The sequence below is a fragment of the Acomys russatus genome, chromosome 1, assembly GCF_903995435.1.
Source record: "Acomys russatus chromosome 1, mAcoRus1.1, whole genome shotgun sequence".
In the NCBI taxonomy this organism is placed as follows: domain Eukaryota; kingdom Metazoa; phylum Chordata; class Mammalia; order Rodentia; family Muridae; genus Acomys; species Acomys russatus.
The window spans coordinates 25888249-25911265 of NC_067137.1; the positions used below are offsets into that span (position 1 = coordinate 25888249).

General features: G+C 47.3%; 1 protein-coding gene across 1 annotated transcript in view; it reads left to right on the top strand.

Moving 5' to 3' along the window:
* The window catches only part of Itsn2 (intersectin 2), a 112604-nt gene that overhangs the window by 81320 nt on the left and 8267 nt on the right, over positions 1–23017 (top strand). Inside the window, 3 exon segments of the mRNA XM_051143112.1 lie at positions 17102–17223; positions 20179–20285; positions 21035–21218. Of these exon segments, the coding sequence (XP_050999069.1) occupies positions 17102–17223; positions 20179–20285; positions 21035–21218 (413 nt within the window).

Sequence of the window (23017 nt, forward strand, 5' to 3'; positions counted from 1 at the left end):
GTGCATGCGATCTGTTGCAATACCTCATCCAACCATGCATTTGCTCTCTTCCTGATTTAATGTAAGGCAGCTGTCTGTTGCTTAGAAGGAAAGAGTTTACTGGATACATAATTTTAAAATTAGAATAGAGTGAAATCAACTGGAACTTGCAGGAAACGCCTGTTTAAGAGCACACTGAGACAGGCATTTCTAAAACATGTGTTTGAACTCTGTGTTTTCCAGCAGTGAGGAAAAAGGCTACAGGCAAAGCTGTTATTTTTAGAAAATTAAAAACTAAAAATTAAGCTTATTGATTATATAGTTTCTCTGAATCTTTGAGTCATTTGAAATAATGCAACACTTAAGACAGTAGCTGTTTTTAAATGCAGTATGATAGTGGAGTTAGAAAGGAAGAGATTGTGGGGAGGAAAGGTAAAAAGATGCCAAATCCAGTCCAAAGCTTTATTTGCCAAGTTTTCTTAGAATGAATTTTACCAAGTTATGAATTTCTGTAAATAAACAAGGGAAATCATGAGACCCCTTTGCCTAGCTGGCATTATTAGATCTGCTGTGATGCTACTGTGATGTAATAAACTATCAAATTGTTGCAAAGTGATGTATTTGCCTTAAATTTTTATTTTGTGTGTCTTGAGAACTATAGTATTAAAGGTATTGAGATTGTGCAAATGCTGGGCACGCTTGGCATGAATTAATCTGTTTTTATTTTTACACAACTGTAATATAACTATGCAAGTGTGTTTATTAAAAGGACACAAACTCCATTACTTGTATTGTGTATTTCTTTTGAAGCATCCTTTTAAAACTTATTTTAATTGCTTAGCTATAAGTGTGATTAGATGTCTTTGGGACTTTGCTTTTCTCTTTATGTAATATCAGGGTACAGACCAATAGTCAAGATTCATATAATTTGAGATAATTATACATATCTCAGAAGCAAAAGTAATTCTTATTTTGCTATGCTGTTGCCGAGCAAATATAATCAAAGATAATAGGAATATTTTTCTTTACAGTTTTTTTCTACAGTGTTTTTTCTAAAAATATCGAAAGAAACTCAGAAGGCATTTCAGTACAAAGTAGTAGGCTAGTAGGAGAGCCCGCAGCGGCTCTTCAGTCCAGGACCTCAGAGTTGAGCAGAGAACTACATTTGATATCAAGTCAGTGGTTTTATAAGTTGGTGAAAATAAAAGTATGGATTCAGGGTGGAGGGAAGATGAGTTTTTCTTTTTACTACAAAACAGGCATGGGCTTTCCAGAAAGAGGCAATCCAGAGGCACAGCATTAGATGTGCATCAGCTGGGAATGGGCCCCACCCTGCCTACTGTTGCTTTTCCAACACCTTGGTAGTTGAGGCTCCTGAGGGAGAGGATTAGCTGTATGGGAACCTCAGCTGAGGGTTGGGAAGTAAGAGGACCCAGGACTACAGGCAGCAGGATTTGTGAGACTTGAGAGTGCTGTGGGGCTACAGTTTAGAAAACAAGGGGCCCGTGTCAAAATATGGTCAGATACTTTTCTAAGACCCATGAACAAAGTAACTGATTGTTTCATTTTTACAGATGGGTTAATTAAAATGGGCTAAAGTCTCAGTAAAAGACAAGTTGGCTTAGTGACCTGGCTTTTGAGTTCATACTATGTAGCTTATATACTTGTGTGCTAATGCTACCGTCATCTTTATAATCATGAGGCCGGGCAGTACACCTTGCTCATACCAGTAAAAAGAGGAAAAATATGCACTGAGAAGAGGCAAGGGTAGAGTGTAACAGCTAGAGCCTGTAGCAATAGCGTCAGGAAGGAGAAGGCTGGCCTTTATCACTGTCTTGTTGGGATGTAATTCATATACCTCTTTAAAATGTACAACTCAGGATGGGTGTGGTGGTGCACGCCTTTAACCCCAAGGGGTTAAAGGAGACAGAGGCAGGTGGATCTCTGTGAGACCAGGCCAGCCTGGTCTACAAAGTGGGTCCAGGACAGCCAGAGCTACACAGAGAAACTCTGTCTTGAGAAACCATAAATAAGTAAATAAATACACTCAGTAGGTTTTAGTATCTTTACAGCCGTGCAGCCATTGCTATAACCAATTATAAAGTATTTTCATCACCTCAAAAAAAAAAAAAAAAAGACCTTTAAACTGTCACTCTTTTATCTCCCTAGAACTACACACATGCACGCAACATACAACATACACAGCCCTTAGCCCTAGGAAACCACTAATCTACTTTCTTCTCGGAATGCTTCCTGTGTGTTATAAGGTATGTGGGGGGCGATTATATTATTTCACATAATGTCATCTGTGTAGGAGTATGTATCAATACATTATTCATTCTTATGGTCAGGATAAAGTTTTGTTTGGCTGTGCGGTATTTTGGGTTTCTTTGGTAGTTTCCAGATCCTGTAGCAGGCTCTTTTGTAACAGCCACACTGTTCCACAGTGGCTGCAGCGTGCGTGGCTCCCGCTGGCAGAGGAGGTGTCTCTGTTGCCCCAGTCCTTTCAGCAGTTGCTGTTGTGCTGTGGCCTCTGGCCACGCTGATACGTGTCCTGGTCTTGTAGTGAGCATTTCCCTGAAGGTAGACGGTGTGCAGGATCCCTTTTTATGGTGCCATCTCACTAAAGAGCCCTGGCTGGACTTGAACTCAGAGTCACCTGCCTTTGCTTGCCGATTGCCAGGATTAGAGGTGAGCATCACCCAGCGGCAGCATCTTTTCACGAATCCATTTGCCACCCACGGATCTTCTTCGGTGAAGTGTTGAGGTCTGTGGCCTGTTCTTTAAGTCACATGTTTTTATTTATTGTTGAGGTAGTTGTAGCCATTGGGTAACAGCCCTGTGTCAGATACAGGGTTTGTAAGTATTTTCTCACAGTCTGTGACTTGTCTCTTTTTTCTCTTCATAAAACAAAAAAATAAATAAATTTAGTGAGGTCTAATATATGAATTATTTTGTGGATTATGCCTTTTTTGTCATATTTTATCACTTAGCCCAAAGCCATATAGATCTTTCCCTCATGTCAGAGATTTACATTATGATTCATAACAGCAACAAAATTATAATTATGAAGTAACAACAAAATAATTTCATGGTTTGGGGGTCACCACAACACGAGGAGCTGTATTAAAAGGTCGCAGTATTGGGAAGAATAAGAGCCACTGCTCTAGAGCCTTCCATGTGTAGCTGTCACATGTCCCAGAGCCAGCTGCTGAGACTGTGCGCTCTGTTGTTGCCTGTGCTCCTGTACCAGAGCCGGTCAGTCCACTTGCCCGTTCTCTTGCTCATAGCACATGGTCTCGGTTCCTGCCATTCAGTGCTGAGACTTTATCCGCACTGTGGTGACTTTTCTGGGACTTCTGCCTCTTGACGTAAACATCAGAATTAATTTTTGAATCACTTTTTTGTTTGTCTTAAACAAGAACGAGAAAGTATGAGATGTTCTTAGGAAACAGACTACCTACTGCTGTCAAAAGGCAACACTCACTCAGTCTCTCAAAGCAGGAGAATAAGCAGAGCTGCCCTGGGAGCCCACACCTTGTCCGCCAACGTGGGTGAAAGCCACAGTGAACCAGGCATTTGGGGTTGACCGATTGCAGCTCAAGTCCTTCCTGGCTGTAACCATGTTCCTGGCTACCAGTCTGCTTTTCCTCCAAAACAGGAAAATAGACCAATCCCCAGTCGATGTGAGCTGAGGGGAGGGGTGGGGAGGGAAGGGCAGGGGAGGGGAAGGGACAGGAGGAGAGGGATGAAAAACACAGCTTCAGGTGAGTTCAGGTTGGCCCTGAGGATCCTGCCACTGGAACTGAGTGTCACCAGTGGTTATGTGTCAGCCATTGTGAAACCAGAGGCAGGAGAGAAACCCAGCAGTGTAGGGTACTCTCCAGTTATGGAGTTATGGCCACTGGAAATGTGAACAGTATGAATATTCCATGGGGGAGATTAAAAGGCCACTCAGTGACGCCAAGGAAGAATAGACTTGTGGAACCCCTCTGCCCACGGACAGTTTGATTGAGCACTGCAGCAAGTAGCCACAAGGTTCTAATTGTGTGACGGGGTAGAGGGTGTATAAAGGACCAGTTATGTCTCTAAGACACAAAAAGTTAGAGGAAAGAAAAAGCCGTGTTGGTTTTTCTTGCAGTGCTTATGGATATTTGACATTCCAAATATTTTTTTCTAATTCCTTTTTCCTTTAGAAATCAGTTCAAGGTCAACCCAGGTCCAGTGTGCAGCCCATATCAGGCATCCAGTGAGTGTGGTGCAGTCCCACTGCACATGGCCTTTCCTTCTCCTGTGAGAGACCTGGTAGCTCTGAAGTGCTGCTCGCCGCCCAGCCACAGATCTCCATCCTCTCTCCGAGAGGCTTCCACGTTACATTAGTGAGAGACAGGTCACATAGTGTTAGAATCGAAACTTCTGGATTAGGAGCAAGGAAGGAACTCCCCGTCCTGTTCCATCCCTTGCCTGCAGCCTGAGTTCGGAAGAGCATGTCAGTTAAGTCCGTGGTGAACGGGGCTGGGTAGGGGGCCCACAGGTCCAGCCTGAAGTGGCTGCCAGGGACAGAGTGTGCACGTCAGTCAGTGCCCTACAGCTTGAGAAGATGTATTAGTGTGAGCACATGCACTAGTGTGAGCACCACAGTTCAGATTCCACAGTGCCATGGACTAAGAACTGTAACCCAAGCCTCGGGAAGCAGAGGCAGGGATGGCCTCCCCCTGAGCGGTGTGGCTGACTAGAGTAAGATCTGCAGGCACCGGGTTCAGCAAAGCCCCAACCTCAGTAAATCAAGTGGAGAGTACTGAAGGAAAACACCCAACCGCAGCCTCTGGCCTCCCACATTCTCAGGTACACACCCGCGCACCCATGCATGTGAACATGCATTCACATATCACACATATGTGCACACAAAGAAAGAGAGTTCTCTGTTGCCTTAGGCTTATGACCTTATTTTTTTTTTTTCTTCGAGTCAGGGTTTCTCTGTATAGCCTTTGCTGTCCTGGACTCACTTTGTAGACCAGGCTGGCCTCAAACTCACAGATATCCATCTGCCTCTGCCTCCCGAGTGCTGGGATTAAAAGCGTGCGCCACCACGCCCGGCATGATCTTTTACCACAGATTAGGAAATAAAACTAAATCCGATAAAGTATCAACAGTTGCTTCGGGGACGTTCTGAAATACTGCTGTTACATGGTGAGCTTATTAATATTCTAAAACATTTCAGTACAATTCCATCTAAATAAGAAACCTAAGGCTTGATGTGTAACTTGGTAGACACCAGAAAAATATAGGAGCCCAAATTGGTAGAGTACATGGCACATGAATTTAATCATAGCACTTGGGAGGAAAGGCAGAATGATCAGAGTTCAAGGTCAGCCTGAACAATACAGCTTGCAAGTGTCTCAAAAAAGGACGAAGAAAAAGGAGGAGGAAGGAAGGAAGGAAGGAACAAAGGAAGGAAGGAAGGAAGAAGAAGAGCTTTTCAGTTTGTTTTTAAAGGGCTGGGATATAGCTTGGCATCAGAGCACTTGCCTAGCGTCTGTGAAGCTGCAGTTTTGATTCCCACCAACACCAGCAAATAAACAAAACTGTGTTAAAGAATTATTTAAATTTAAAAATTATATATTTAGCCATTATTTTATGATAAAAGCATACTACTTGATACATTGTTCATCCTTAGTAAAGATTTACCAAGTAGATAAAAAAAACTTGTTTCATACAATAGCAGGTTTCTAAAGCCCTGATGAGACTTGGCTCCATAAGAAGCAGCCTGCAGAGAGTCACACAGTTAAGTCTTCTAGATTTACTGTTGGAAGCTCGCCGCTTCATGGAGTTTCCACACAGTGCACCCAACAACTGTTCTGCGATGCTAAGAGCGCCTCGCAGAGCAGAACACACAGAGAATGGCATTGTTCAGTGGCCTTGCTCTCCTCAGAACGGGCAAGGCCTTTCTGGTACTTATGACCTCATCTGAACAAACACAGCCTCTATCAGCCAACACAGGCTGTCCTTTGTCCTCTGCCTTTTGGGATCATCCCAGGTCACTATCTCCTTCCTAAGCACCCCTCTTTTTGCTTCTGGCTTACCCAGGGATTTACAGAGGTTCACAGCCATCACTGTGGGACGGAGTTTTTGTTAACTGTGACTCATAATCAGTCTCCATGTCTACCCACGCTGTGAGGGGCTTGTAGTTCAGCTTGCTCCAACTATCTGGTCAGGAACTTGGGTCTATCGTTTCTTCTCTCTCTGTTCCTCCTGTCCATCAGTGCCTATAAGGAGATTTTCATCACTTTTTTTGTGGTCTGTAGGGTAGAGTCCATCTCCTATCATATTTTATCAATCCTTGAGGAAAGCCTACTAGGGTGCCAGGCATTGCAGATAGAGCACATTATAAAACAGACAAAAATGTTGCCCTTTACCAGTGGAAGGCAGAAAGTGAACAGATGAGGTTAACCAAGTATGCTGTATCCCAGGAAAGTAAGTAGGGAGGGAAGAGAGAATGCTGGGGGGAGGGGCGGGGAGGCGGTGAAAGGATTTCATTTTGAACAGGACAGTCAAAAATGTCTCCAAAGTGATGATGGAGGAGCAGATCCTTGAAGGGCACCCTAGGACCTGCCATGGGAGTGTGTCTGTGATGCTCAGGGAACAGGGAGGTGGCCAGTGGCCTGGAACAGAGGGGACGGCAGGAAGGAGAAATGAGAACAGGGCAGTCAGGGAGATGGAGCAGTAGCTGAGATTCTTTGGGTCTGTTTTATAATAACTTTGGCTTTTGTATGGTGCAAGAAAACCCCTTTAGAGGGTTTCAATCAAAGGAGAGCCACGATCTGATGTGTTTTTACAGGATTAAACTGTTTTACTGCTAGATTAAAGTGAGGAAAGGGGACCAGAAAGAAGCACAGAGGTCCACTGGGAATTTTCTCAGTGATCCCAGCAAAGGATGGATGGCAGTGGCCGGGGTCTGGATGGTGATGGTGCATGTGGTGCAAACCAAAGATCTTAGCACAAGCTGGGGAGAATGGTACTGGCACTGAGTTCGAGGGTGATGGAGAAGGAGCCAGTTAGGCAGCAGTGGTAAGGATATGGAGGTCCCACACAGGCAAGAGTATAAATGTGAGAGTGGCCAGCACATCCTTAACCAGATTGCTGAGTCCACAGAGAAGAGTCCCAAGGCCTAGACCAGGACACTCACTCACCATGAGGAGTCTGGATGGCTGGGGGTGGGGGGGATGAGGAAGAGAGACCTAGAAAGGCTGGGCCGGGAGAGAGGATGATATGAAGAGAGAAGTGAACCCAGAGAAAGGAGCCGAGGGGGTGCGGCTTGGGGTGGCGCTCCTGCCTGGCCCTGGGAGGATCTCCAGAACCTGAGAGAGGGAACACAAGAGTTAGTGGTTGGTCAGATAAAATGAGTTCCGGCTACCAACAAAATAACCACCGGGGACATCAGGAAGCTGCCTTTCTTTCAGCAAAAAATACCTGGGGCCAGCAAGGTAAAGGCGTACACAGAACAATCCTGACAACACGAGTCCAAAGGAAAGAGCAAAACCAAATCCACAGAGTTGTCCTCTGCCCTCCACACATGGGCCCATGCGCATACATAAACACAGTTACAGCAAACACATCTAAAGGGCCAGCAAGATGGCTCAGTGATACAGCAGCTGCCACACGAGCTGGGTGACCAGAGCTCCATGCCTGGAGTCCATGTAAAGGAGGAGGGAGATTCGGTTCTCTCCGTAGAGTGGCCTCTGCCTACAGACATGCCGTGGTGCACCCGGCAAACATAGAATGACAAAAAACAAAAGGTTTTCATTTATTTTATTTTTAGCTGTGTGCATGCGTGTGTGGATATGTGCATGTGTGTGCAGATGCCTGAAGAGACTAGAGGAGAGCATTGGGTCCCCTGGAATTACCGGCAGCTGTGCCCAGCCTGATGCGGGTGCTGGGAATCCAACCCAGGTCCTCTGCAAGAGCAGCCAGTGCCTTTCACCCCTGAGCCATCTTTACAGCCTCATAAATACTTTTTAAAAGTAACACTTGAAAGTGGTGTTAAATTTATACATTCCCTGCTATGTGCAGTAAATGTTGTCTCATAGACACTTATATTTGTTGAAATGTATATTCCCTTATGTGTGTTCATATGTCTAGCTCATTAACTGTTCAAACTGCTCATATTGGTAATTTTCATCGAAAAGTATCAACTTTACTACTGACACTATTGTTGCCTTTCTCTTTTCTTTTTCTTTACTTTCTTTTTTTTCTTCTTCTTCTTCTTTTGGCAAATAGATGTATTTGTTTTCAGAAAACTTCCATCTTTTTATGTTATATTTTGAGGCTTTTCTGTTTGTCATGCATAAGCTCAGGATCATCATATCTTCCAGGTGATTGCTGGCAGCATCTCGTGCAGATCCTCTGGGGTTTGTTTTATTTCATTGTGTTGGTTTATTTGGTTGATTCTAAGTTTTCCAAGATAAGCTTTTGCAGTTTCACACTAGCCTGAACCCCACTCCATCAGCCAGGCCAACCTCCAGTTCAACTCAGTGTTCCTGTCTTAGTTTTCTGAATGGTGCACTGCAGCCATGAGCTGCCACACCCGGCCTGGTAATGGCTCTTTACATACGGCATTAATGATGCAATCCATGAGGGATAACTGGTGTAATCTCAATACTGCCTGCCATTCTTTTACTCTCCCTGCCTCAGCCACTGCGCAGGGGGTGCTGGCCTTGTCATTGTCACTCTGTGTCCTACGCAGGGTGTGCTGGGCTTGTCATTGTCACTCTGTGTCCTACGCAGGGTGTGCTGGGCTTGTCATTGTCACTCTGTGTCCTACGCAGGGTGTGCTGGGCTTGTCGTTGTCACTCTGTGTCCTACACAGGGTGTACTGGCCTTGTCGTTGTCACTCTGTGTCCTATGCAGAGGGTGTTGGCCTTGTCATTGTCACTCTGTGTCCTATGCAGGGTGTGCTGGGCTTGTCGTTGTCACTCTGTGTCCTACACAGGGTGTGCTGGCCTTGTTGTTGTCATTCTGTGTCCTATGCAGGGTGTACTGGCCTTGTCATTGTCACTCTGTGTCCTACACAGGCTGTGCTGGCCTTGTCATTGTCACTCTGTGTCCTATGCAGGGGGTGTTGGCCTTGTCATTGTCACTCTGTGTCCTACGCAGTGGGTGTTGGCTTTGTCATTGTCACTCTGTGTCCTATGCAGGGTGTGCTGGGCTTGTCGTTGTCACTCTGTGTCCTACACAGGGTGTGCTGGCCTTGTTGTTGTCACTCTGTGTCCTATGCAAGGTGTACTGGCCTTGTCATTGTCACTCTGTGTCCTACACAGGGTGTACTGGCCTTGTCATTGTCACTCTGTGTCCTACACAGGGTGTGCTGGCCTTGTTGTTGTCACTCTGTGTCCTATGCAAGGTGTACTGGCCTTGTCATTGTCACTCTGTGTCCTACACAGGGTGTACTGGCCTTGTCATTGTCACTCTGTGTCCTACGCAGTGGGTGTTGGCTTTGTCATTGTCACTCTGTGTCCTACGCAGGGTGTGCTGGCCTTGTCATTGTCACTCTGTGTCCTACGCAGGGTGTGCTGGCCTTGTCATTGTCACTCTGTGTCCTATGCAGGGGGTGTTGGCCTTGTCATTGTCACTCTGTGTCCTACACAGGGTGTGCTGGCCTTGTCATCATCACTCTGTGTCCTACACAGGGTGTACTGGCCTTGTTGTTGTCACTCTGTGTCCTACACAGGGTGTACTGGCCTTGTCATTGTCACTCTGTGTCCTACACAGGGTGTACTGGCCTTGTCATTGTCACTCTGTGTCCTACGCAGTGGGTGTTGGCTTTGTCATTGTCACTCTGTGTCCTACGCAGGGTGTGCTGGCCTTGTCATTGTCATTCTGTGTCCTACGCAGGGGGTATTGGCCTTGTCATTGTCACTCTGTGTCCTACACAGGCTGTGCTGGCCTTGTCATCGTCACTCTGTGTCCTACCTAGGGTGTGCTGGCCTTGTCATTGTCACTCTGTGTCCTACACAGGGTGTGTTGGCCTTGTCGTTGTCACTCTGTGCCCTATGCAGGGTGTGCTGGCCTTGTCATTGTCACTCTGTGTCTTACACAGGGTGTGCTGGCCTTGTCATTGTCACTCTGTGTCCTACACAGGGGGTACTGGCCTTGTCATAAATTTGTGTTTTCTGCCTTTTTTTCTAAGCTACTTTCTAAACACTTTCTTTAAATCTCACATTTAGTAATTCTTAGATGTGTTTAATTTGGGATCTTATCCGTTAATTTATTATTTCCATGAGAATATTTGCTGTTTGCCTTTGCAACAGTATTTTGCATATGTGTGTGTGTGTGTGTGTGTGTGTGTGTGTGTGTGTGTGTGTGTATACATGCAGGTGCACATGTAGATTGGTGTGGAAGCCAGAGCAAAGTCAGGTTTCTTCTTCTTCTTCTTCTTCTTTTTTTTTTTTTTTTTTTTTTTTTTTTTTGAGATAGGTTCTCAGTGTGAGAGAGAGAGAGAGACGGGGGGGGGGGGGGGGGAGAGATTTTTGTACTCTGAGCTAGCTTCTTTTCAGTGTCACCTGGTTTCCATGTGGTAAGAGTAATCCTCCCACCACACCATACACTTTCCTTGGCTGAGCCCTCCTGAAGTTATCACTAGTCAGGGTTAATCTTTGTGTTAAATCATCAGTTTGAGAATTCATAAAATCCAAGTTTTGGTGATACTTAAGCCCAACATTTTCATTCTTCCCTCAGCATGGACAAAGAAGTTTCTTAGCCCCTCATTCTGGTGGGAGGAATGATACTCTGTCACCTTCAGTCCCCTGCCAGATCCCCAGCCTACAGCGAGAGCATAGAGAGGGCAGCCTACAGGCTCTGCCCCTGTGCAGCCCAGATCAAAGCCAGGAAGGGGGAACTGACAACCTGGGGCCAACGCCGAGCTTTCGCCACTTAACAAGCATGGCTCCTCCCTGGGGTCAGAGCACTCTACCCAGTTTCGTATTTAGACCTGCGTTAGACACAGACCAAGGGACGTATTTACCTTATGGACTAAGGACAATCTGAGCTAGTTCATATGGCATATTAAAATACAGATTGGGGCCAGAACTATGCTCCATGGCAGAATACATGCCACCACCACCCACGGCGGCCACTGAATACAGACACAAACCAATAACAAGGAGCCACAGAGAAACAAGTCTGGGTATCAGTGGGACCAAGGATGGGAAAGGTTCTTCACCACAGTGGTATCCCTCCAGCCTCACTTTGAAAGATTCTCTATGTGGGAACCAGACTGTGAATAAGGAAGGAAAAGCAAAAGTCCACAGAGCTGCAGGAAGCATGTGTGCCGTGCTGTAAGGACTGAGCCTCAGACCAGAAGAGGAGGGGGAAGCGAGAGGTAGGCAGAGCAGTCAATGTGGAGGCCAGGAAGCGAGCCGAGGCTAGACCACAGAGGCCCTGGAGGCATGCTGCTGAGTTAGGACTTAATTCTTCAGTCAGTGTAAACCACTTAGCATTTTATGAGGAAAGGGACATAAAAATGCAGTGGCTGGCTAGAACTGCTCAACAGAAATAAGTGAGGAGCTGGAAAAGCCCCGTATGTGATTTAAATTTTTCTAGCAGCCACAATTTTTTAAGTAAAAATGCATAAAATTCCAATAGTATTTAATCTAGTGTATCCAAAATATCACTCTGATATACAACAAGTTTGGTCAGTCAGCTGGCTGGTTGGTTGGTTAGCTGGGTTGTTTTTGAGAGTCTTACTGTGTGGCCCAGGCTAGCCCCTACCTGCAGATCCACTTGCCTCCGTCTTCTGAGTGTTGGGATCATAGGTAAATTTCACCAGCATCTGGACAATAGACTATTGACACAATATTTCACATTTCATATATAAATATGTCTTCAAAATCCAGTGTGTGGTTTACTTCTGCAGCGCCTCTCTACTAGACTGGCTACATAGGATGTGTTCAGTCACGTGCCTGTCCAGTGAGTGTAGAGACAGTCAGGTATCAAAAATGACAAAGTGAGAACCCAAGTCCTCAGGTCATCCCTCTGTTGTCAGGTATACCGTTGGCAGCTCTGGCTGCCTCGAGTTGCATACGTCTGTAGTGCAGGGCTTCTCAGAATCAAGTAGGCCAATGTGCACTGTGGCCCACGAAGAGCAAGAATAAAGCTTTACCCCTTCAGTGTGGCCGGATTCCTGTGACCTTACAGGACAGGAATGCCATATCCTATTTTGGCATTTGCTGGTTCGGGAGAACCGGAGAGCTTGGCAGCAGACAGAGGGAGACATTCAGAAGGAGGTACCAGGAAGAGGAGGGTCGCAAAGGCCGAGAAGGGACGCAGCAAGACTCTGAAGGGGCAGCACTTCCCAGGTATCTGTGCAGGGGCAGGTGGAGGAGGCTGTGAGCCAGAAGAGGGCACTGAACCCAGCAATATTGGGGTCCTTCCTACCCTCCCAAGAGCAGTGTCAGCAGAGCAGTGTAGCCAGCTAGAGAAATGAGAGGGAGTCACAAGTGTTGACCTTCTTGTGACTTTGGCAATGACATGAAAAAGAGGGGTGCTGAAGAGGGAGTGGGGCTGAAGGAAATGTCCTGGGGTGCTTATCTTAACTGATGAGTAGGAGGGACATTTAACCTGCTTATGGACTAAAAATGAAGCAGTAAAACTGAATATGGGGGGGGGGGGTGTGGGGCAAGGGGGGCCCCATGGAAGAGAAGACCAGTTAAGGATGCTGGCTGTGCAGAAAAATGGAACTTCTAGTACCATGATCAGAAAAAAACTGTGGAATGAGGGAGTAAAGGGCAGAAAGTTTAGGGGACACTTTATATCCCCCTGAACACCTGAGGTGAAGGGCAGGAAACCAAACCAAGAATAGAAGTCTAAGGGCCATTGGCATGAAATGCAAGGGGTCGGGGTGGCGTAGTGATGCGTCAACCCCACACGCACCCTAACGAAGCACCTGTCACGTGCATCTCAGCTGTAGAAGTGGAAGCTACTTGAGATTCTTCCGGCATCTCTAAGCTGTTCTAGATAGGCCGGTGTGGGTGCACTGTTGTTTTAAAAAAATGAAAATCCCAAACATTCAGTTTTACCAATGAAGACTCAGGAGCCATATTCTGGGGTGAAAACCTGCTAGCTCAGAGAAGCAGAGAAAGCACCCAGTTGACTTCCTACTCAGCTCACATCTCAAAGGAAAAAGGCAAAGCCAAAGAGCTTGTTAGCTCAAAACTCAGAAGCCTGCTTCTTCTCATCCACACTGTCTTAAATACCCCTCAACTCAAAGTCCCTCCTACTCTTTAACTCCTGTCAGCTGGTTTCTTGCTCTGCCTCTTGACCTAGGCTTAACTTTCTTAAATCCTGTGTACAGAAAGCTCTTGGATTAAAGGTGTGTGCTAGGGCTGAGCCACACCATAATCACCTGTTTATAATAACCAGAAAGTTCTTGCGTTAGACGTGTGTGTTAGGGCTCAACCACACCAAAGAAGAAACAGAGTCTTACCATTCACAACCTCGGAGTTCAGAGTGGGGTCAAATATCCTGCAACAGTGCACTTGAAGGGAGTCATTGAGACTGTGATATGGGCACAGTGATACACAATGCAGGGCTGAACAAAATGTACCCAAGCTCAGGGATGGGGATGTGGCCCAGTGGCAGAGCACTTGCCTAATGCATACAGCACTCTGCATTTGAGCCCCAGCACCACAAACTCATGCAGACTCATTTAATGATTAATTATTCACTTTAATGACTTTTTTTTAAAACACAAGTACATTTAACTCTAAACATGAGTAAATATAAAGAAAAGTACTAAGGGCTGATGAGGTGGCTCAGCTGGTCAAGGTGCTCAGTCCCCAGCACCCAGATGGTGGAAGGAAAGACAGACTCCTGAAAGCTGCCCTCTGACTTCCACCCTCACACAGTGGCGCATGCATGCACATGTGTACACATGCACACAATAAAAAACATTTACAATGTGATTTTAAATTGTTTGACGCTGGAGGTGATGGCACATGTCTTTAATCCCAGCACTCTGGAAGCAGAGGCAAGTGGATCTCTGTGAGTTCAAGGCCAGCCTGGTCTACAGAGTGAGTTCCAGAACAGCCAGGACTGCACTGAGAATCCCTGTGTCCAAAAAAATAAAAAATAAAATAAAGAAAGGAAAGAAAAGAAAGAGAGAAAGAATTTTAAAGAAAAGTACAAAACAATAGTAGAGATAGAATGTAGATATTTCAAAAATCCAGAACAAGGACCATGCAGGGCTGAGGTTATAAAACACTAAGTGAGGGGCTGGAAATGCTCAGTGGTTAAGAGCAATGGCTGAGGTTCCAGAACATTCCCATGGTGGCCCACAAACCTGCAGTCCAGCTCTGGAGGACCTGCTGCCCTCTGCCCATTTTGAAAGTCCCAGGCACTCACATGGTGCACAAATATACATGCAGGCAAAGTACCCACACACACACATTCAGGCAAAGCACCCACACACACACACACACAGGCAAAGCACCACACACACACACACACACGCAGGCAAAGCACCGCCCCACACACAATTTTTATGTTTTAAAGTAAGAGTTGTAATAGCCTCAGGAAAGGTTCTGATTGCCTCCAGCAGTCACCTGGCTGTGACCTGTGTCTCTGACGCTGTCATGGGTAGCCCTGCTCATGAGCTATCTGCCACACATCTGCCCTCCGTGCTACACACAGCCCAGTAAAGCCAGCATCCAACTGGTCCTTTTGACTCACTTTGTAGGTGCTGCTCCACAGTTCTCCCTGGCAGACAGAACAGGATTAAGTGCTCTAAAGTTGGCAGTTTGAAAATGACAGTAGCATTATGATTTCTGGTTGGCTAGCACCCCATGTCACTCACTGAACTCAGCAACTTTTTTAATGAACCTGTCATCCATGCTTGTAGAATTAGAAAAACTATCCTAGTAAACTGTATATTAGCCCAAATATATACAAAACACACACACACACACACACACACACACACACACACACACTGTGTTGGTGTCATTCTTTTTTGAGACAGGGCTTCTCTGTGTAGCTCTGGCTGTCCCAGAACTCACTCTGTAGACCAGGCTGGCCTCCAACTCACAGAGATCCTCCTGAGTGCTGGGATTAAAGGTGTGTGCCACCATGCCTGGCCTAGAAAAATATTTTTTAAATTCATACAGGGCGGGAACACAGCTCAATGATAGAGTGCTTGCCTGCTATGCACAAAGTTCTAGGCTCAGTCTCTGATCCTGAAGGGAAAAAAGGTTAGAAAAGGGGAAAGCAATCTGTGTTTGCCACGTGTGAACCCCAGGTTCACCCCCAGCAAGCAGGAAAAAAAATCGTCCGATCCTGTGTGTACTCCCTCTGGCCAGCGCTCTTTCTTACCATTGCTCTGGGCTGCCTGAGAGGGACTCTGCACCCTCCACTACTGTCCTCGTTGCCAAGGCCTGTGTGAGGGACAGCTTCCTCCCTGCTGCCTCAAATGAAGTGACCATCCACACCTCATCATCTTCTGGCTTAGCTTTAAAACAAACCAAAAGCCCTGCGCAATGGCACATTCCTTTGGTCCCAGCACTTGGGAAGCAGAGGCAGGCAGATCTCTGTGAGTTCGAGGCCAGCCTGGTCTACAAAGAGAGTTCTAGGACAGCCAGAGAAAACACAGGGAAACCCTGTCTCGAAAAACCAAACCAAACCAAACAAACAGAAAGTGTGTGTGTGTGTGTGTGTGTGTGTGTGTGTGTGTGTGTGTGTGTGTGTGTGTGTGTGTGTAGATCCGAGGACAACTTGTGGGAGCCAGTTTTCTCTTTCTTTCATGTGAGTCCAAGAGATCAAACTCAGCGCATCAAGCTTGTCAGATGAGCTGCCAGGCTAGCTCACTGGCACCAGTTGTTTTCTTTTCCTCTATGATTTCTATTATTTTTTTACTATGCTTTTTATCAAAAAACAGAAAGGCGGTCTACAGAAAACAACTATAACTGTCATCTGGTTACAGCTTAATTGGTGACTAGGCTGGAAAAGATGGGTCAGTGTTTAAGTCAGTGTATTCTTATGGAGGACCTGAGTTCAAATCCCAGCATCCACATTAGGCAGCTCACAACTACCTGTGACTCATGTTCCAGGGGACCTTACATCTCTCTGACCTCATTGGGTACATACACGTAAATAATAAAAGTAAGGATAATCCTAAATTCATTGACCACAGGGCCTCCTGCAGCCAGCCGGAACCCAGTTATGTAATTAAGTTCTACATTGGTTTGATCTGTTAGCTGCCTGCATCCAATCACAGCCTCCTGAAAATCTGATTTTGCAGAATCTGCCTGTTTCTTGTTTCGCCTAAAGCAGGCCTTCCTAGGGGAGTTCTGGGGGATTGCTGTGTCCAGGCGAACCCTCGGCTGTGATGTCAGACTCTGATGTGCCCATAAACGGATGCAGAGTGGATGCAGTACCTCTCCCCCTGAGCTGTTTGTGGCTCCTCTGAGTGGCTATGTCCGCATCCTGTGGTGTGTCCAACCCTGCGGGCTTTCTTTCCGTGGGATTATGGGGAATTGCTGGTCCTGGGAACTTAAGATTTTCTATCCTTAGAACTTTCCTTGGAAACTAGAGACTTGTTCTCGGGCCTTTTTGTTATTGTTTCCCTAACATTGATTCGAAGTGGGTTTTTTATCATATAAGTATATATAACTAAGTAAATGCACTGCTAAAGCCTTTCACAGGACTTACCAGCACCGTGTGCTTGGTACACCATATTTCTTTTGTCAATGCTGGGCCTAAATTTATGATGACCCAGTGATGGCTCATGAGCTGTAAAGACATGAGTCTCAAATACTGATTTATTTAATCATTTCAGTAATTTTCAAAAGCCATTAGATGCTGAAGGTCTGGTCTCTTTGAGGCCATTTCTGGAATCCTGCATTCTCTCACTGTTGCTCAGCAAGCAGGAGTGAGCTGTGTCCACAGGTGTGGTAGATTCACCACTGGGAGCACCGAGGAGTGTTTCATGCCAGCTCTCCGCAAAGTCGTGACACTTGGAAATGTTGTCCTTTCAGAGCAGCCTGTGCCGACCCAGCAAGTCTGCTGAGAAATGCCTGTTTTCTGTGAGGTGACTAACGTGGTGGTTTAAGCTCTGCTGCCGGTCTCTCTGCAGGGTGTGCTGATCTCCAAGCCCTGGACACAATGCAGCCTGCGGAGAGGAAGAGACAGGGCTACATCCACGAGCTGATTCAGACAGAAGAGCGCTACATGGACGATCTGCAGCTGGTCATCGAGGTGAGCGCTGTTGCTGGCTGCCTGCTTGGAGGCGCCGGGTGGGGCTGGGGGGGTGGGGGGCGCCTTCTTTTGTTTTGCTGTGCTGGGTATGAAGCTCAGAGCCTCTCACATGCCACACACATGTCTTACCATTGAGCCGTGTCCCCCGTATGGGTACCACTTCCATGTGACCCACAGACAGTAACAAGGTCCTGTAGCCTAAAGCTGCCTCTGCTCACTGGTAAGGCAGAAGACGAAAGGTCCTGATAAAGACGTAGGCCTTCCCCAGCTGTGCCACTCAGAGGGGAAAAGAGAGCCCGGGAATGTCCTCATTGGGTGATTGAAGGACAAGGGCAGGCATGGAGAGGCATGGATGATGAAGGCCTGGGCTTGGTCCAGTTCTTGCCCAACTATAGTGGCACTGCCATTTGGAAACCTGACGTGTTCATTGGCTTCTATACCTCTAGCTATTGTTTATGTCATCTTAGGAAACCAAACAGGAGCAAATCATAACACAGTTTCCCAGATCATGTATTTACAGTCAGTACCTGTCCATGTGGCCAGTGGCATCTAAGCTGATGGCAGTGCCCTCTTGAGAGGAACACTTTACAGTGACTTGTTTCTGAAAGCACAGAAGGCGACTCTGCTTCTACACTACTTTTGTTTCCATGGCTTTCAGTTGCCAGGAAATGTATAAAGATGTGCTCCCTGCCGTGACCTGGAGAGCAGAGTACAGCAGGGGTTGCATCTGTCTGCATCTGCCCCGTAAGTCCTGCCCTCAGCCAGCTGCAGCACCTGGTCCTCCTCCACACGTACACTGCCTGACTCCTCTGCTGGGATGCCTGTTTGCCTCACACCTGTCAGCTCCCTAGATATTTCCAATTTTTCCTTTTTTTTTTTTTTTTTTTTTTTTTTTTTTTTGAGACAGGGTCTTCAACTTGCTCTGTAAGTAAAGATGACCTTGAACAGCTGATCCTCCGCCCCCTGTCTTCCAGCCACTGGGGTTACAGGCATGTGCCATCATACCTGGTTATGTGGTGCTGGAGACTGAAGCCCAGGCTTCATGCGTGCTAGGCAGGTATCCTACCAGCTGAGCTAAATCCCCTCCTGTCTGTCTGTCCTTCCTTCTGCATCCTCACACTTATCCTGGCCCTGGTAAGCCTTTGGATAAGTATTGAGTGGATTAGATGCATTTATCTGGACTTCCCTACACCAGAACAGATGGCCTAGAAGAAAAGCCCATGGTCCCAACCAACCTCCTAGGAATTTCAGCGCTGCTGCCAGTCAGCTCTCAGGCCAAGGGGACAGTGAATGGCTGTGGAGTCTCGAGCACTCACCCAGAGTATAAGCAGCCTACTCCAGCTAGGCACCTCAGGAGCACCCATTCTGCCCTCCTCGCCCAGTGATCCTAGGGGCAGGAGCTTTCAGGGACTTAGGGTGAATGCACTGTGCTAAAACGGCTTTCTCATGGAAGCTTCTGAAGACCCAACCATCTTTTCCCCTCTGCCTCCCTCGCTGAGCCTGCTAACACAGCTTCTGCATAGACAACCCCACAGTGACTAGAGAGCAGGGGACTCGCCCACCTTCAGTGGCAGCCTGTGAGCAGAACAACCACATTTACAGGGTTGTTGGAGGTACATCCTGGCATCCTCCATCTCGTGTGCAGCTGAGACATGTCCATGGTTCACAGCCTTTCCAGCTGACAGCGGTGGCCCACACTAACTCAGCAAACACTTGAATAAGTTCTGTGCCGGAAAACACGGGCGGCCAAGGAGTGCCTGTCTTCATTTGCATAGTCCTGTTAGAGGACTCCAAAAGAGGAACAGTAAGTCCACTGCAACCAGGACGGGCTCTCCAGTTGTGCTCAGACACCATGAGTCTGTTCTGCCAGGAGGAGAAAGTGGAAGTGGGGACGTGTAGAGGGGCTGGGGACCCACGAGTTATACTGAGTGTCGGAGACCTGTGGCCTGTGGTGAGTTGACAGGGATGGAGTTCAAGGCCTGTGAGCCTTGGAGTTTGCATCTCATCACTTGGCGAGTGTGGAGTCTTTGCATGGTTCACTACAGAGCCCTGTGTCATATGGAACCCTGGGCAAATCACTCTGTAAGCCAGGATTTCTTCATAAGCCAATGAGAAATACCAACAGCTGAGTCATCTCACCTGTACTATCCATGCAGTTAAGTGAGAGCCCCTAAACACCTGTGTGCCTCACACACATGTGCATCCATGTGGAATCCAGGTGGAGAGTATTTCTGCTGCCAGCTTCTGCCACATGCATCTCTCTGCTCAGGGCTGTTATGGGACGGCAGAGGGCAGCACTGTTTTCTTGCCCAGCAAACACAAAGGGTCCCAAGAACTCTGAGTCAGTCATCTCCACAGCAGTCACCCTCTCTCTGTTCTGCAGGCTCCACTGTGCAGGGCCCTGTGCCCAGCTCTGCTTGGTCCCCACAGCAAGCCTAGCAAGGAGGTGGGACAACCTCCTTAGGAAGGAGATTCAGCCCTTAAAAATCAGCCTTAATAGGATTCTAACTAGTAAAAATAGGGACGTTGTGCGGCTTAAAATCCAATGATAAGCCAGCGTGGCTCAGCCCATAAAAGGAGCTGTTGTTGAGTTCAGTCCCTGGAGTCCGTGTGACAAAGCCACATGTGGTAGCACACATCTGTCGGCTCCTTTGGCAAGATAGGTCGCAGTGACAGGCGAATCGGCCGGAAGCCTGTAAGCCAGGTGCACTGCTCAGTGAGGCCCTGCTGCCTCAAAAGGGGACAAAAACTTGTCCTCTGTCCTGTGGCATGCATGCCACCTCTGTCTACCTTTGTTTCTATCTGTTCTCCCTCATATGCACAATAATAACAGATAACCCTGTGATAATCTAGCAGCCATAGGGTGCTCGTTTAGAAGTGCCACTGCCGTGCAGGAAGGCACACATGGCTGAGCACCCACACGCGAGCTAAGCTAGGGCTGTGTTTTGAACTTAGGTTTTCCAGAAGCGGATGGCAGAGTCGGGCTTCCTCACTGAAGCGGAAATGGGCTTGATCTTTGTGAACTGGAAAGAGCTCATCATGTCCAACACAAAGCTGTTGAAGTGAGTTGTGGGCGTCACGTGACTTTCAGCTCTGTTCTGCTCCCTTACGCTTTGTGTTCCACTAGCATCTGGTGAAATGTAACTTAATGCTTAATTATTGAGAAAAGTAAAGAAATACAATGTGAAACTACTTTGAATAAACAAGGAAAGCTGTGCCAGTGAACAGCTCAACAGGGGAGTGACAGGCAGGAGAGGGTTCCAGCGACAGCCAGGTGAAGCATGGTGCTCATGTGCAGTTCTTATCCTAGGGAAGCTTCCTGTCCTTACACTTACAGGGACAACACAGACCATCCAGCCAGTCTCACCCTGGCTGCATCCCTGCCCTACCAGGGCCACCGCCCACCATGAAGTCACCAGTCCTGCACGCCAACCCCTGGCCACTGTGGCTCCTAAGCCCTTCTTGAGAATTTCTTTCCCTTTGATTCAAATGAGGAAAAACAGATTTAATCTTTCAAAAAGGAACTTTGTTAAGAAAGTGAGGTAAATTGATGACTCTTCTAAAAGGCCTAGAAAGCACCCGAATGTGTAGGCTTCGTTGCCTTTTTCTTTGCTAATGTCCCCCCAGGCTGGCTCAGCCAGCAGGGCTGCAGGCCATGCCTCTGCCCCATACCACCAGCCGTTCACTCTCAGTGTTCAAGGCTCCTAGGTCATGCGCTGGGTGCCACTGCTATTAGTCTCTGTGGCTCTCACCTTCTAATTGCCAAGGAAGGACATTTGTGGAGAACGGAGTGACCATCAGTTACTTGCAGGGCCTTGCGGGTGCGGAAGAAGACCGGGGGTGAGAAGATGCCAGTTCAGATGATCGGGGACATCCTGGCAGCTGAGCTGTCCCACATGCAGGCCTACATCCGGTTCTGTAGCTGTCAGCTTAATGGGGCAACCCTGTTACAGCAGAAGACAGATGAGGACGTGGACTTCAAGGAGTTTTTAAAGGTACGTCCAGCCAGGGACGACGTTTGGGTGTCTGTGCTACAGTAGCAGGCCCACTATGGCCAGCCGGGGACGACGTTTGGGTGTCTGTGCTGCAGTAGCAGGCCCACTATGGCCAGCCGGGGACGACGTTTGGGTGTCTGTGCTGCAGTAGCAGGCCCACTATGGCCAGCCGGGGACGACGTTTGGGTGTCTGTGCTGCAGTAGCAGGCCCACTATGGCCAGCCGGGGACGACGTTTGGGTGTCTGTGCTGCAGTAGCAGGCCCACTATGGCCAGCCTCCTCAGCCTGGAGGGAGCAGCATACCTCAGCAACTGACAGGAGCTTCCCTGTCAGTATCCAGAGGAAGCGAGCACATGCGAGCAGCTTCCTAACTGTGTGCTGTTGTCCCAAGTATAGCTTTTTTTCTTGGCACTAGAACCATGATTTTATATCCTGGTTAAATAATACTGTTGTTTTGCTTTTTTAACAACCTTGTGTATCAACTGCTTTGTTTTGCCAAAGAAATATCAATAATGTCACTTCTTTTTTAACTATTTGATTTGTGTAAGGGGGAAGGGGGTTGCCTGTGCCTGCATGTGTGTCTGTGGACCACGTACACACCTGGCACCTGCACAGGTCAAAAGAGGCCATTGGATCCCTTGGACCTGGAGTTATAGATGTTTGTGAGCCCCCATGTGGGTGCTGGGAACCAAACACAGATCCTCTGCCAGTGCTCTTAACTACTGAGGCATTTCTCCAGCCACATTGTAATATCACTTCTTAATTTTTCAAATTATGTTTATTTAATAATCATCTTTGCCAGAGGTGGTGGCACACGCCTTTAATCCCAGCACTCGAGAGGCAGAAGCAGGTGGATCTCTGTTAGTTCAAGGCCAACCTAGTCTACAAAAAGAGTCCAGGACTGCCAAGGCTACAGAGAAAAACCCTGTCTCAGAAAATGGGGGGGGGGGGAGAATCATCTTATTCCATAAAGAAAACAAAAGAGCTTGCCTTATTTTTTTGTTGTTGTTGGCCTTGCTTATTCTAGGCAGGAATTCTTCTGCCAAACTAAAACCCCAGCCCCCAAATATGACTTTTATTTTTTTTAAGATTTATTTATTTATTATTATGTATACAGTGCTCTGCCTGCATGTACACCTGCAGCCAGAAGAGGGCATCAGATCACATTATAGATGGTTGTGAGCCACCATGTGGTTGCTGGGAATTGAACTCATGACCTCTGGAAGAGGAGTCAGTGCTCTTAACCACTGAGCCATCTCTCCAGCCCCCAAATATGACTTCTTAACAGAAATAAAAAGCATGAATACATCTTTATAGCAAAATATGTAGGTGCATGTCTATCTAAAACCCAAAAGGAAGACAGTCTTCCTGTCCATGACTAGAGTAAATCATAAAGGTGCTCACCCCAGGGCGCTGGTGACCATCTTCAGCTGCTTTGCCAACAGGCCGTTGGTATTGACAGGCCAACAGGAAAGACACTGAAGCATGGGCCCCCCACCCCCACCCCATGACCTGGTGCCCAGAGGAGAGTCACGGAGAGGAGGGAAGGTGTCCCAGGGGAAAGTGGCCACAGAGAAACACAGCCTGGGTCTGAAGAGATCAACATGAATCAGGCACCCGAGAAAAGGGCAGTAGACATGGTGCTGGCAAAGGGTTATACATGCATTACCTGGCACACAGTAGGTCCTCAGTTGGCACTTGAGGTTGTTTCTGATGAAGAAGGAATGGTAGGTGTGCTGAAATGGGGAAAATCAAGAGCCGTCCATGAGACAGGAAGTGGGGACTCCTGGGTGCGAGTG